We start from the raw sequence: 16,248 nt of genomic DNA, 5'->3' as shown, positions 1-16,248 counted from the left end.
ACACTGTTAATGTGTTGCAACCTGTCTTCCTTCACTCTTGTTTTGATGTTTCGACTCATTGCCACAGAAATATTCATTTCAACCTAGTGACAGCATGAATGTTGCTCTATTTATGACTGACAGGTAAATGGACAAGAAGAGATTGTGTGATCTTTGGTGTGTCAGACAGACTGACCTCCGTGAGTTTGCCGCAGACAGTGCATTTGGTTTTGAGGCCTGATTTGGGAGGATTTTGCTTGTTCTCATATGCACCTAAACAGCCGGTGCTGCAGAACTCCTGGAAGGACTCGCTGGAGTCAACCTGCGCCACGATGGTACCCTTCATGTTTGTGATATCCCTGGAAAACACAAGCACAACATTGAGCACAGATTTATAAAAACCTCTACAAAAAATGTGACTCAGTTGATAAAAAGAATAGCAATCGTATTTGTAGTATTTAAATATTGTGTATACAAGCTAACAGTCAATTAGTAATGGGGGCAAACTGGAAAATAATTTGAAAAATGCACTAATTACAACACTTTGAACCCCAAAACTCACCAGCAGGTTAGAAAGGCATGATATGCTTTCTAAATCACTACAATTACATCATTTATTAGAGTAAGAAACTTTAAAAACAGGAAAAACAGTCAAATTTTCAAGTGTCTGATGGTCCTGGAACTAATCTTGGGTGACTTTTGATTTTTTGGGGGAAATCAGGCAAATCTAAAGTCCAGAAAAAAATTAAAATGCAAGTTGTAAATTATCCACAGTATAAAGAACTAACATTTATTTTCAGTATTGCTAACATGTGTGGGTACTTAAAAACATGTGGATTACAAGTTTTTTCAATTTTTGTAAAGTAAATAATCAAACAAAATTAATTTTCATGATATATGCAGTTAAACCTGTGTTACAAAAAAAGACAGTTTTAAGCTCTCACTGCTTCTAACCATGATTGTCCAGTTTTAACTGAGGTGCACGACATTGTACTGTAGTGAAAAACAAGCGAACAGTGAGTAACAAAAGCAGAAAACACAGAGAAATTGCTTGGTGTTCGGAGGGTTAATTACTTAATTGAAACTTAAGCTGTTCATCATTAACATCCCACCTATTTTCAAAGTAATCCAAACGCTACATGTACAGTACAAATCTAAATTCAAACCACAAAATGCCTCCTTCAGTGCAAGACTCACTTTTTGCACATGGTGCAGCTCTTCTTGGGGGCGGGTTTGTGTGAGAAGGCAGAAAGACAGGTGGTCGAGCAGAACAGGTGTGTGGAGCCTTTACGCTGGTAGGCCGTTTGGCCTTTCTTCAGAGGCTTTTTACAGTTTGCACAGGTCACCTGGAATGAACAAACACAATAGAGACTTCACTGGAAGAAAATTGCTCCAAAGCAGTAAATAATCTATCATTTTATTTAATCAGCTGCCGGTAGAAGTAGCAGTATTCTGCACATACATGTTAAACTTTCAGAAATCAACAGACAACAAAAAATACAGCTAATGAGTCAAAATAGGGTATTTAAAGAAAAAAGGGAAAAAAAATCATTAATTTCAAAAATTTAAATTGTACAAACTGCCCTAGCAGAACAGGAAAATTGTATTCACTGGCTAATATAGGAAATGTACTACGAGTCAAAGAAAAAAATAATCTCATTGCTAAATCTCATTTGTTGTCAGGTAAAATACATTTCTAGACTGTTTACTATCCTAGTATTGTACTGACTAATGCTCACAGGGAATTCTGCGACAACTAACGGCGTAGTTTTACGTAAAAAACAGATATTCTAGTTTTAACTGCAGTGAAAGCTTCCCGCAGCTTTTAAACAGCAGCACTTATGAATCTGCTCAGGTTTTGCTTGGTAGCGGTGTGTTTGCACATATTCTTTCAAGTCGAGCATATTCCTGTATGCAGTCTAATGTAAGTACACACATCCTGAATGACCAGAGTGGATTACCTTGACTGTCCTGGGTTGTGGCTGAGAGCCTGAGGAGGAAGTAGATGAGGAAGACTGGCCTGGAGGTTTGGGCAGTGAGGTGGCGGGCGACGGGGAGTCCACCCCTGTCTGTTTTTGGTTGCGGGGGACTGAAGCCGACTGAGATATCCATGAATCTGGAAGGAAAAAGGACAAAAAAAAAAGTTAAGTATGTGGACCACACTGTGTACATACAGGAGATTTGTGAAATTACTGTTCGGGCATTATTATGCTAGGACTCTTAGGCTACGTTCACACTGCAGGCTAAAGTGACCCAAATCCGATGTTTTTGCCCCTATGCGACCTGTATTTGATCTTTTCATGATAGTCTGAACGACACAGATCCGATTTTTTCAAATGCGACCCAGGCCACTTGGATATGTGGTGCTAATTCCGATATCGGATCTTTTACCATGCGACTTCAGTCTGAACGGCCAGGTCACATTTATCCGACCTATACGTCATTGGTACACGACAAACGTCACTATTCTGTGTTCAAGCAAAACAAGAACCATGGCGGACGATACTGTGGAGTCCAGTCAATGGAGGGAAAGCGAGGTTTCTGACCTTATAAATATTTGGGGGGACAGCTCTATTCAGGCCAAACTTGAAGGGTCTTATCGGAACATTGTTTACACCACTTTTTGAAAATGCCAGTCAATACAGCCCAATGCCAACATGTTTGCTCACCGATATGGGTGTCTTGCCGTGAGAGTGTTAAAAAGAGGAGCTCACATATGTGCGTAAAGGTCGACCGTGTCATTGGAAAATTCTGAATGAAGTCCGCATCTGTGAAGCCTCTCACATCACTATCCCACCACTCCTGGCTGCGACTCCGCACCCACACAGTTCTCTGGACAGACGTTGTTGCCACTGCCCCACAAAACTCCAGGGCCAAAATCCTGGCTCTCTTCCTTCTTGACCTTCTCCTTAAAACGATTAAGTTACAAGTATGCTGGCTCCGGCTGGACAACAATTTTAAAATGGCCAGACATGCTCTACTGTTAGCGTCCATGTTTACTTCCGTAAACACTGAACACGCTCTCTGCTTGTCGTCGTCGTGTCCTCTTCTGCGCATGCGGGAACCTTTTGGGTCGTGTGAGGTTCACACAGGAGATCACATACGAGTCGCATTTAATTGGAAATGTGAACCAAAATCGGATTTCACAAAAAAATCGGAATTGAGCATTAAGCCCTGCAGTGTGACCGTAGCCATAGTTTCACCTGAAAGAAAAGCAGAATTTAAAAAGCAGCATCAGAGGCCATTGTGATGAAATGGGAGCAAATCCCAGCAAACAGGTTCAAAAATCTTGTAAACGTCCTCTCAGAAGAGAAGAATAAACTCTTGGGTATCTTCTTTCAGTCATATCACATTGCAAAAGTAGGCTGCTTATTAATTTATTAATCCATTCAGCCATGTCTTTCTTCATGTCAGAAGCCTGAACATTTCCTGCATTTGGTTAATCATAACATGTTTTAGATGATTCACTTGTTGTGGTCTTTGTTTTTTGCCTTCATTGTCAGATAATGGTACAGAAATGTGACATTTTCAATTGAAAACGCTGCAGGCTGCATGTGGTGTGCCCCTTAAACTTTAGGCATCTGCAGCGCCATATAAGAGCCCCATAAGTACCCCAGCAGTGAAAAAAGATAAAATTTTACAGCTTTTTGAAACACCTACTACAACTGCCGGCAAGGAAATAGCATTGTGCTTGCTGTGAGCACCAGCAGTTCACAAACTTGTAGCATTTCAAGCCAAATCGTGGTTTGTTGTTTTAGCTTGTTGTGAAACTGGTGTGCAGATGTAGTGCAAAAGGGAAAAGAAACAAATGTAAAATAATTCTGACGCACAGGATTAAACTGCAGATATGAAACGATAATAATCCAGAAGCCGGTTTAGAAGAGTAAATTACACTCCACAGCACCATCTAGAGTCTGTGTGGAGCCTGTCAGGAACACAAAACTGTGTCAGGTCCAGTTTCAGTGTCCCTCTCTCAACTTCAAACCAATATGCATGCAAATACATGAGAGTATTCACTGTGAAATGAACTATAGTTGTTCTACTTAAACTCCTCATAGGTCTGCCATGCTGAATATTTTGCTGAAGGGGCTTACACGCAAGTCTTAGTCTATGTTCTAATTTTAAATAAGTACAACATGGGGAAGAGAGTTCTTTTGACTTTAGGATGACTTCACAAGCTGCTGTTGTATTTCTTGGGAAGCATGACAGAGCATTCAATCCAAAAACAGCATTGTGTTAGGATAAAACACAAGGGGCTGCATTGCCCGGTGGATAAATTCAGTTGCTGGTGAGTCTGTGACACAGCACCACCCAGGAAGTAATTTGGCATGATAGGACAAAGAGTCTGAAGGCTTTCAAGGCCCCAAAACACTGCACAGTTTGTGTTTATGGATTTTTTTCCTACATAGAGGAATTTCTGGCACCTCCAAATGAGTTTCAGTCACCAGCTCCAAAATGGTAAGAAAAAGTCTACCTAGTCTACTCTAGTACTAAACTAGAGTAGAAGAAGTTTGACATTGTTTACACCACTTACAACATGGCATTGTACCGAATAGTTGGATTTCAGCAGTTAAGTTTTAATTTCACATCATGAATTGTTCATAACTCTGTTATCATGGTGATCTCTATGAGATGAATCATAAGTGCCCATATTTCTAGACTTCAGCTACAAGTAGGTCCCGGTCCTCTGCCATGTTTTTCTGTGTTGCTCTGCCCGCGTAGCCAGAAAAATGTGGACTTGCACGATGCGGAAACTTTCCACGTGAGAAGGGCCATTTGAGGGGGCGTGGCTGCTAAAATGACTTAATTTGTCCACACGGATCTCACGGACGTGGTAAGCATAAAACAGGCTTTACAGTTTTTTAACAGGCATTTGGGCCAAAGACCAAAAGATGAATTCTTGGACTGTATCCAAGTTATTGTGCCGTCCTCCACTAATTCTGCCTTTCTCTGAGTTAACATGATTAGCCCTCTATTCAAAATGAAGTTGGCAAATTAACAGAGAAATACAGCAATTTTTCAAAAAATAATGGCGAAGCAGAACACTGTCTGTTTCACATGAAAGACATGAAGAGGGGAAGAGTTGAGGGCTGAAGGGACAACAGTGGAGGCAACATATACATGATCTATTCATCCAAACCAAACATTAGCTAGACCGACTTCAATCTGTAGAGTATCGGAGAGTTAAGCCTATCTCTGCTCGCATTGAACGAGAGGACGTGCACACCTTGGACAGATCCATCGCAGGGCTAACACAAAGAGACAGACAGCCATGCATGCTCACTTTCAACCCTACGGCCAATTCAGAATCATCAATTATCCTACCAGAAGCTCATCTCATTTCACTATTTTCAGCCTCCTCCATCCTCCTGCCTGTGATCCAGATATCAACCTTAGTATGATATGTTGAAGAATGTCTCAATTCCTAACGTACATCTTGAGGAGGACACACAGGTGTAACCTTGCTGTGTCCTTTGTGGAAGGCTTTTTGTCATCAGTGATGTATAAAAGAGGTATGACACACATCTGGAATATAGAAACCACATCAGGAGTAGAACCAAACACTCAATCATAATATATGTCACTACTATATTTGTATATTATCCTATTGTATAAATAAAAATGTGCAACATCACACCGTGTCATGCTGTGATGTGAATTCTGAATAATTATATACTGTAAGTTGCCATAAACACCGTACTGCTCATCTGACAGAGATCGTAAGCTACGACAGCAGACTGCAACAAAACGGAGGACAGATGATGCAGCTGTGTCACACATTACATTTAACTGATGTTGCTTTAAAATGACAGCTACAAGGTGAGGATGTCTCGACTCTGCTCTGCTCCTGTCTCTACCTCGCCTCCTCTGTTTGCATCTCATCATGGTGGGAGGGACTAAGACGTAAGGAGAGGAGTCGAGGATGTACAAACTAAGAAATGAGAACTGGGGAGTGTCTTTGAACTGTGAGAGGAGGCCAGAGCACCTGGAGAAAACCCAAGCAGAGGAATGAACAGCAGGTTTGGACCCAGAACCTTCTTGCTATGAGGCGACAGTGCCAACGCTGCACCACTGTGTGTTATATCTGTAGCCACTTTCATTTTGTTGTTGACTAGATTCAGGTGACAGAGCATATTATAAAGAAATTCTGCTAGTTTGCAGTGACCAAAACCAAATGTGGAGCTTAACTTTTCTCAATTGTAACATTTTACCTGTGAAGCAAATCACAGAAACAAATTTGTTCCAGATAATAAATAAGCTACCTGCTCTGTTGTGTGTCCCTGTGTCTCCATTCTGTACCAGCTGGCCCAGGGGCCCTGAGCCCCGCCCAGGGTTGAAGGAGGCGGTTGGTCGACCAGATGGGGTCTCCGGATTCAGGCTGAACGCGTTGCTGATCTGCAGACCATTTTCCTCCACCTGGCTTTCACCCTCCTGGACACACAAGTTGTTTAGGTTAGGGTTTGTCCTTAGTGATGTGCATCAGAAAACAAGCTGATTGAGAACCAAAGACACATGGATGTCATTTGCCTTGCAGTGTCTGAAGCCTGCACAGAATCCAACCTCATCTAAGTAAAGTAACTGCCAATGCATCTTTGTTAAATAAATACTGGCATAACATATCAGCTCTCTGCAGCTTCATTACAAAGACATCATTATCCACTTTGCCAAGATTAAACCTGCTATGCCAGAGAGAACACCTGCTTCACCAATGTTTACTAGAAGAAAACATCAGAAGAATGAGTTCTCCCTGAAATTAGTTAGAAGGGAATAAAATAATTATAATTTAAATAAAATGACATATTAATAATGAACTCCAAGTGTTGTTTTTAGCTTCTGTCACATTGCTACACACTGGGAGCTCACTTTTCACTGCAGTATAAAGTCCTGCCCCTCTATAGAAATATCACAGCCATTAATATAAGAAGAAAGAACACAAAACCATGTTTTGTGAGATATAAAAGCTATTATGCCATATATTAAAATAGGAAGGATACAAATACTAAAAAATTGAAATCAACATGTTTACCATTTTTCCAAAAGCCCACAGGTGTTACGATGATGGCTCTACATAGTGCAGATATTCCACTACATACATTTAAAATTTGTCTCTGTACCTGTCTCTTATCTGCTCTGTGTAAACATCACCAGAATTTCAGCTGAAAAGTCCCTGAATTTTGTCATTGACTGTTTATCACAGCTGAGTCAGTCGTGCTTTCTTGATAGTGCCAAGGAGCACAGAATATATAAAGAAGTGATGATGAAAAAAAATTATGATTTCTAGTTGACATTTGGTTAATATTTCAGTAAAAACTACATGCAAGCATTATGAGTTCAGAAAGTTCTAAATTCTCTCTCTGTTAATAGTTCCTAGCTGTGATGAATGGTCTAATTCTGGTGATTTTTAAAAATAACATGCTGTCTAAACTCTCCGGCAGGTTTTGGGGTTCAGAGCAGTAATAATAATAATACTTTCTAAAAAACTCAAACATTGTAAGGAGAAAGCAAATTAAGAATTGTGTTGCAAAACAAAAGAACTTCTTAGGATTTGTACCACTGTGATGTCTGCGGCTCCTACCTGCAGTGATGTCACCGAGGTTATCATCAAGTTCATGTCTGCCTGGTCATCCACTGGATGTGGTGGAGAATTCACTGCGCTTCCTTTCTGGCTACTGGAGCCCAGCGTGGTGACACTGGCGATCTTGATCTCTGAATCTGGCTCAGTGCTGCTGAGTGCACCTGGTGAATGTGACGCAGACGAGCCTCCAGGGGGCACCGGTGAGGAGGAAGTGTCTTTCTGCTCAGAGTCCTCCTCGTCGTCAATGACAATAGGCTCTGCCACCGTTGGAGGCTTCGGTGGTGCTGCCACCGTGGTTGCGTTGGAAGACGCAGGAGAACTGGGAGTCTTGGAAGGCATTGCCGCTGTGGACATGTCTACAGTTGCCACGGCAGCAGCCGGTTCTAGGCAGTCTATGCTGGGGGTGTCCTGGGAGAATGTTGTGGCAGAAGGCTGGGGAGCCTCCTCTCCGACAAGAACCACATCGTCGTCATTGTCCTCTGTGCCATCCTCCTTTGTGGCTACATCTTCCGTTACCATGGAAACTACCTCCCCAGACTCCTCGGAGGGGGGCGTGGCCGGACGCTCGGGGGAGGGAGTGGCATCCATGGGCTCCACCCGCTCCCCTGCCTCTTCTGCCACGACAGGGTTTGGTTCCGACTCCCCATCCATCACTAAGGCAACCACCTGCCAACACAAACAAAAGCCAGTTTGGGCACAATTAGGTGAAGGCAGCTCTGGTGATTAGTTTTATGATGTCTGACAGCTGTACAGGTGGCTCAGGTATCCCCAGAGGCAGCCTCCCCCACACACACTCACTGCCATTGTTATATCTCCCACCTCTTCGGTGTTTATGTCATCACTGGCCTATTTTTGTTAACCATATTAACCACTAGATAGGAGATTGTTTTTTTATGTTTTTGCAATCTGGGTGAACTGACCCTTTAAAACATTTAAGCTTGTTCCAGATATGAACATTTCACTTCAAAAATCTAGTTACAACCTTTGATTTCATTGGATGCTTAACGGTCAGAGCAAATGCTTTGGTGAAGCTGGAGCAGCAATGTGACCACTTCTGTTGTTACCCAATTTAGGTCATTGATGTCCGTTCAAATTTAAAAAGAGCACACACGTCGGAAGCACAGAAAAAAAAAAAAGATCAGTGCTACAAAAACACAAGAAGAACTCTCAATATTACAACAGTCAATCAACAGAAAAATAATCAGGAGGTACGTAATAATGATGAATAATGACGTGATAAACGAGTGCATACAAAATTAAATATCTTTGGGTTTTGGACAAAACCAGACGTTTTCATAATCTTCTGATAGGCCTGTGTAATTTCTTCACTGTGTCAATAGCAACAACCAAATTGTTTGACCAAGTGTTTAATAGCTACGCTTAATACCAGTTCCTGACCAACCATTCAGCCCCTTAACATCAGTGTGGTGCAGTTGCTTTTCCATAGCTGCCCTTTGTGAACCTCCAGGTCTACACACTTTTTATACTTAATTGGTGCCGAAGTAAAATGATTGCTTTAGACTTATTATTTAGGAGTAAATTTATATATTTGAGCCCATTACACATTGAGCATATCATATTGCCTGTGTACGTTCATAAATAGGCTAAAGTAAGGTGGATAAATTCAAAATAAATTGTTCTTTGCTGATTATTATTTAACAATAGTTAAAAATAATTAATAATATCTGTCTGAAATTAAACAATTTATCACAATACATTTCCTAGCTCTCAGGCGTTTTATTGACCAAGCAATGGATGGGAAAATGGAAAAATCAACAGCCGAATCAATAATAAAAAGAGGCCCTAATTGCAGCCCTACACAATAGTTTATTCTACAGGTGTGAGAACTCCTCAGATGTGAGTCAGTCCACTCCAGCAACAGCAGGTCAAGAAGTTCACTTCAGGCCTCCTTAATTTTATCTATACTTAAAGGGGAACTTCGTTTTTTTTCAACCTGGGGTCTGTTTTCATTTGTCATTTCATGTGAGTGATGGAGAAATGAATTTTCGACATAGCTCCAGTATTTAGCCAGGCAGGCAGCTTTGCAGCTCAGCTAGCGAAAAGTATGGGGCAACTTGCCCCCCCCCCGCGTCAAAGTCCGCCCTAACGTGCTTTTGGCGCGAGCTATTGCGCGATTTCGGAACGAGATTTGGTTTCTAGCGTCCTAAGATTTGGATACAGACCGCAACAAAGAGCAATCGCCAGGTAATGTGGAGGTTTTCGTTCACTTCTCATCTCTAATATGTTGTGGGACACTCGTTGAGACTATCCAAGCCGGTCAGTGTGGGGAAAAAAGCACGTTAGGACGGACTTTGACGCGGGGGGGGGCAAGTTGCCCCATACTTTTCGCTAGCTGAGCTGCTAGCTGAGCTGCTAAGCTGCCTGCCTGGCTAAATACTGGAGCTATGTCAAAAATTCATTTCTCCATCAATCACATGTATGAAATGACATATGAAAACAGACCCCAGGTTGGAAAAAACCGAAGTTCCCCTTTAACACTGAGGCTTCAAACATCATTTATCACGTTAATGAGGACAAATAACAGCAGCACAGACATAAAACCTGTTAACACTGGTGACTTTTCTTCAGCGCTCGCGGTATTCTTACAATTAAATCAGGGGTGGACCCTGAATTATGAAAGATGATGGTAGAGGGCTTTGCGCCCCAGAGTCGAACCTTTATGGTCGCATTTACCGCAACGCTCAACACATGCAGAGGTGGAAGTGACGTCTCCATGACTGAACATGGACTCCTAAGAAACACGACGTGCCTGCCCAGCAACGAGGACAACTCTGCTCCTCCTCCTCACTGTCAGGTCTCCTCCTCTCGTTCTCCCTCTTCTTGCATGTCATTCTCTGCACCTCCTAACCAACCACCCGCTGCTCTACTCCTCCTTTTACCTGCTGCCTTTCACATCCCTCCCGCCCTTCCTGCTCCTGTATATCGCTCCACACAGCTACTCTCTTGTTGCCCTTGGCAACCAGTGAAGCTACACCTTGGTTGCCACAGTGACGGTAAGGCCCACCACCAAAGGGACTTGTTCTCTGTGCTCTACATCTGGGTGCTGTTGAGTTGGCCAACACAGTGTTTGAATGATTTAGACGTATCAACCTGTGTGATGCAGGATTAAGAAATGGCTCTGCATTGCTCAATGTGAAAACGCATGTCCCAGTTACTAAATGTGAGCTTCCTAACTATCTTTGCAAATCCAAAACAGAAGAGCTAATTATTTTTTAAAAATGCTGCAGTCTGATTTGGTGCCACATTCGGGATCAAATACTATTCAAAGCACTTTTGGGATGTCTGCACTCTCTATATTGATCCGTTTCTGTCAAACTCTCCTTTTCATGTTACACAGCAGTGAGGGTGGCTGTAAGCCACATATCACATCACTGCTGACAGCTGCAGCACAGAAACACACACACAAGGAAAACACACCAACAGATGGAGGCTCACAGACGCACTTCTGCGCAGAGAATGATCTTTGTAGCTTTGTTATTCACCACAACAGTCACCCAGAACAGGAAGAGCCTAAGCGCACCTGAACACAGCCTTTAGCGCTGTGATAGAGCGCAGTATACGGTACAGAGGAAGCCAGGTCACTGCTTTGACATCACTGTGGAGGCCATTTTGGCCCCAGCGCTGTGGGGTGCATCCAATAAAAATCTCAGTGCTACAGGGGCATCTTTGAGGACACAAGTTGAATATTCACATCTTTCACTTCTTTGACACGTTAGCTTCACAAACAATTTGGTTTTGCTAGATTTCAGTATAGCAGTATATACAGTGGCATATTGGTTAGAAGCTTTATCTTCTACCAAGACTGCAGATTTGACCCTGACATGTGCTGTGTTGTCCAGCAGAGACCCTGAACTCCCCATGAAACATCACATGGATACAAACTGGGACACATCTTTCTATAACCGGTGATGATTCCTCACAGCAACTTTCTCACCGTGTAAAATCTCACAGCTTTCTACAGCTGTGTATAAATGTGTTCTGCACTATTTAGGTGCACAAACATTTTCTTGAATGAACAGATACAAAACTTTCCAAGACTACAGTCATTCTCCACATGTTTGCTTTAGGTATTAAAAGAAAGCGTCCTGTAGTGTCTGTTTTACAAAAGGAGAAGGTTGATCTCCTGCTAGTGGTGGCAATTTGCCCTTAATTTACTTGGCATTTACATCAAAGGAGGTGGACAATTTAACAAATACCTTAAATCCAATAATTAGAATCCTGCATTGGCGTTGAAATGTTTTTAACTCTAGTGCCACCACAATACAAACCAAACTCCAATACCTTAATTGAAGGTATAATAACAAAGATATTCTTCATTCAACAAATAAAGCCAACCATCTCAAAGCAGATGTACAAGAATAATATAGCAAAACTGTTTAACATAGGAGGATAAAGCGGTGTATAGAGGATGGATGGATGTTTAACATAGGGTTGCTATTCATTATTTTCTAGAGTAATTGATCGATTTCAGTCTATAAAATGTCTTAAAATAGTGTAAAATATCAATCCGTGTTCTCCATGACATCATCACATCATCAAATGTCTTGTTTTATCCAAAACCTAAATTTATTATCATGAAGGGGGATTAAGAAAAACCCAGAAAACATTTTATTTAAGACGCTACAATCTAGAGTGTAGGCTTTTATTCTAAAAAAAAAGTCATCAAACCGATTGTTTATCAAAATAGTCAACAACAAATTTGATAGTTGACAATTTTTCAATTAATTTTAGCATTTTAAGTCTAAAATGGGCAAAAATTAAATTTAAAATGTAAAACAGATTCACAAATGATCAAGCGCTTAAATGCCAGTCTACAGCCACTCAGCACTACAGACACGTTCGGATCAATAACTAAAATGTACGGAAAACTGAAAAACATTCCGACAACAGACGTGCAGGAACAGGGATGACGTTGACTGGAAGACATTTAACGGGATATTTTCTCAAAAGGCATTCTCAAAGAGGCTGGTGAAGTTTAATCAGCTGTCCTCAACAAAAACCAAACATTAAACATTAAACAGTGGCCTTTACAATAGCGCTACTGTGCTGTTTTATCAGACGTTTCAGTTACAGGTTACACTACAATGAAAACAGAGAAAAGACACTTAAAACCACAACATTCAAATTCCATGAAAAAGTGCAATTTGGAATGTTTGAAACGTGCACATTTGAAAAAAATTCTCTTAAAAAGACAAAAGAAATGAGCAACCTGAAATGTGGTTTACCAATAACTGTTACTGAAACCACATCTGACAGCACTACCGGTTTTTGTTTTTGCATAATTTACAAAGGAAAGGTTTGCTAGATTGCAAGTCTGTCACTGTATTTCAGTCCCAGGTGTCAAGGAAGGGCAGCATCAAACATTTATTTTCATTACTACTTAATCGATTTGTTAACAAAATGGCCCAAAATTGTGAAATACGCCTGTTACAATTTCTTGCAGTTTGGTTTGTCCAATCAGAACACAAAACTATTAAGTTAACCGCTGTGTACAAGAAGGAAAAGCATCATATTTAGATATCTGTGAAACTAAAAACAAGCTTTAAAAATGGCTAACGTAATTATTTGAAGACCACAACACTTGCAGATTAAATTATCGGCTAATCTTTGCAGTTCTAATTTGAAGTATTTGGTGTTTTCAAAGCAGTTAAGAGCGCAGGTTAAACTACATATTATGCTAACATACTGTGTATTTTTGCCTGTTTTTCTGTCATATTTGCATGTTTTGGTCATAAGTATAGGAGTTAAACTGATGCAAAATGTCAACTGCTTGTGTAACAGTTCATGTAGCAACTGTGCTTTTAATTTAGGAAAAACACTGCTGTTAAACTTGACTGCTGCAAACACAGGAAGAAGGACAGAGCACCAGAGCTGCATACAGTGTGTTTGCTGGTTGTAAAGGACTGCTGGACTATAAAACACTGAAGCTGAATGAGGAAGAGTTGCTCACTGTGACCATGTGACAGGAAGCACAAGGCAAAATAAAATGACATTCAAGATCAATACTGTTCTTGACTGTTCAAAAACAGGATGGGATTCCAAACAGTTCTCAAAATCTGCTGCAAAATCTAACTTAGGCTTGTATTTTTTGTAGTTCTCACCCAGGAGACTACAGATGGCGATAACACATCTGTTTGGTGTTAAATGGTGTCAAAATTTAGGAAGAACACCCAAAAGGCACCCCTTATCCACGTTCACCACCTCCCCAAAGCCAAGCTGAGCAGCAGAAAAAAAAATTAAAAAGCATCACAGCTTTGTGGCCTGATATTACACCAACGGAGGAATCTATGTGCAAAGAGACTGAGTGGTGCTCTGAGGGGAAAAAATAGCCTGGTCTAGACTCGGTTCAGACTGCAATGCAGAGCTACGAGGCAGCCTGCATTCACGTGGATGAGAGCAAAGACGAAGATCCAGCATTAATGAGCTCCGACATGCAACCTTGCTCCCAACGTCAACACCAGGTGGACGGAGAGGTGGGCCGCCGTCGCGCAACCAAACACTCAAATCAGCGGCTGCGCCACACCGAAGCCCCTCAGCCACATCACCACCACCCCACGCATAGGTGCTCGTCCACCTCTCCAACAGCTTGCGCATGAATCCAAGTTGACATTTTTCCAGCGGGTCACAAGGTGGAGACATGCAGCTGTTTGCGCCACATAACATGCGACTAATAACATATTCAAATTAAACGCCAGAGATTATTATATAAGTCTTATGTCACTGGGAAGTGATGCGTAATGCGCAGCCACCAGAACATCCCCCAAACCAACTGATGGGCTACAAAAAACCCCCACAAAAAACAGCCCATTCCGGTTACCTGGCAGCTGGATGCACAACTGCACAGCTGAGGAGATCTGCTGGGAATTATTAGAAATGAACCATACAAGGAGAGCCAGGGGCCGCTGGAGCCCTGCTGGCCGTGCCCTTGATTAGTAGCACGGTTTGGACAGATCACCACAGCTCCAGATCCGGTCCATGCACCCGGTTACCGCGGAGGATATCCGAGCTCTTTTTTTTTTTTTTTTTTTGTACAAACTTGGCAAAAAAATGAAAAACGGGTTAAAAAAAACTTTGATCAAGGACAATATAAACACAACCGGCACTACCTGGGCCGCGCAACTCTTCCATAAATAACCCGGGTTAAAGGAGGAGGAGCGGCTTCCAAGTTGGGGTCCAGGAGAAACGTGGTTCAGGGTGTTCCGTTCCGTTCCCACCCCTGCCCTTCCTGGCGCAAACAGCCATTGGATTAGCGGCGGATCGAGGGGAGGAGAGCAGACACAGACTGCGCCATTGTTAGAACAACACCAAAAATAAAAAATGAACTTATTCGCAAGAGATAGACTGAAACAGGAACACTCAAAAATAAAACAGCACTGTGTGTTATTTAACGACACAACCCTGTTGTTTCTGGTTCCTCTTGTTTTTTTCTAACCGTGCTGCCAAACCAGACCCGGAATCCAATTTAAAAAACCCCGATTTTTATGATACCTGTGACGCCGGGGTTTTAATTGGAAAGTTACCCCGCACGGAGTCCACCCTGGCGCAATCAGTGGCAAATATACCCGGCCGCCGCAAGGGGCGCAATTTCACGCACGTATTACATGAAGTGTCTTCATTTGTGTCATGCGGCTGTAAACAACGAGCCGCAAAGAAACCCCCGCATCGTGTTTACAAGAGTTTACAGTGAACTGAGGCCACGTCCAAGCCCCGGTTTTGATCACGGCCAGATGAAATATGCCCCCCACACACACCTCCCTCCGCCCCCGGCGGAAAACAGCACTGCCTGCCGTCCGCCATTAGGGAGCCAACTGAACAATACTGGAGACGAGAGGCGGCAGCGGCAGCGGCGCACAGAGCGGCGCAGAAAATCTGTTAAAATTAACTGTTTATTGAGCCCTCAGTGTGTCTCCACGGCCCGGCGAAGCTCCGGGGAGACTCCCTGGACGTCCAGCCGGAGCCCCGCACAAGTTCCCCAAACTTTGACCAATTAGGCGTGAAAGTGGAAGATAAAAACCGTCTGTGAAATTCGCTTACCGGAGTAGAGCTGGAAACGGTGTAGCGCCACTTTTGTGCCTTGACATTAATCCCGGGGAGCGCCTGCGCACAACGTAGAACTTTCCACTTTTCCGTCCTGAGATCGTCTATTGAGCAGATGACTCACTGCTCATGGAAGACATCATCTCTGGTTAGAATTAGATTACTTATTAACCCTTGATGCATGAGTGACTGGACCCTACACACTTCCGTAAGTGGGTTAAAAATGACCCGAGTTTTTAATGCCATTTTTTGGTCATTTTGCTTAAAATAATAATTTGCATTATTGTTTGTATTATTTATTGTGATCTGCCAGACGCAGATGTACTGAAAAGACAGACAGATAGATAGATAGATAGATAGATAGATAGATAGATCGATAGATAGATAGATGGATGATTTATTGTCATTATAGACAGTGTACAATGAAATTCCGGATGACTTTTCCCTTATAGACATATAAGACAAATAACTTTAGAAAATTAAATAAAAATGAAAAAATAAAAATAGTGAAATAGTGGGGCAATTTATGTAAATAGAAATCTTCACAAAACAAGAAAATGGCAGTGCCCTGCTTGGCTGCAGCTGCACTAGCTCATGACAACATTGCATCGTTTTTGTGTGATAACTACAATAAC

The 16,248-nt window shown here is 42.0% G+C and overlaps 1 protein-coding gene across 2 annotated transcripts in view; it reads right to left on the bottom strand.

Moving 5' to 3' along the window:
- The window catches only part of zmym2 (zinc finger, MYM-type 2), a 39,715-nt gene extending 24,012 nt beyond the window's left edge, over nucleotides 1-15,703 (bottom strand). Inside the window, exons 1-6 of one of the 2 annotated variants that reach the window (XM_022216952.2) lie at nucleotides 15,611-15,703; nucleotides 7,556-8,221; nucleotides 6,243-6,411; nucleotides 1,941-2,095; nucleotides 1,177-1,325; nucleotides 176-338 (exon numbers count right to left, since the gene is read on the bottom strand). In XM_022216952.2, the coding sequence (XP_022072644.1) occupies nucleotides 176-338; nucleotides 1,177-1,325; nucleotides 1,941-2,095; nucleotides 6,243-6,411; nucleotides 7,556-8,206 (1,287 nt within the window). In that variant the 5' untranslated portion in view covers nucleotides 8,207-8,221; nucleotides 15,611-15,703. Of the gene's footprint in view, nucleotides 1-175; nucleotides 339-1,176; nucleotides 1,326-1,940; nucleotides 2,096-6,242; nucleotides 6,412-7,555; nucleotides 8,222-14,682; nucleotides 14,828-15,610 lie in introns of those variants that run through there. The other variant, XM_051959007.1, reaches the window with a different exon arrangement.
- Nucleotides 15,704-16,248: the final 545 nt, after the last annotated feature.

This window comes from Acanthochromis polyacanthus, chromosome 14, assembly GCF_021347895.1.
Source record: "Acanthochromis polyacanthus isolate Apoly-LR-REF ecotype Palm Island chromosome 14, KAUST_Apoly_ChrSc, whole genome shotgun sequence".
NCBI lineage: Eukaryota > Metazoa > Chordata > Actinopteri > Pomacentridae > Acanthochromis > Acanthochromis polyacanthus.
Note: the sequence above shows the minus strand (reverse complement) of the source record. Positions and strands in the feature narration are given on the sequence as shown.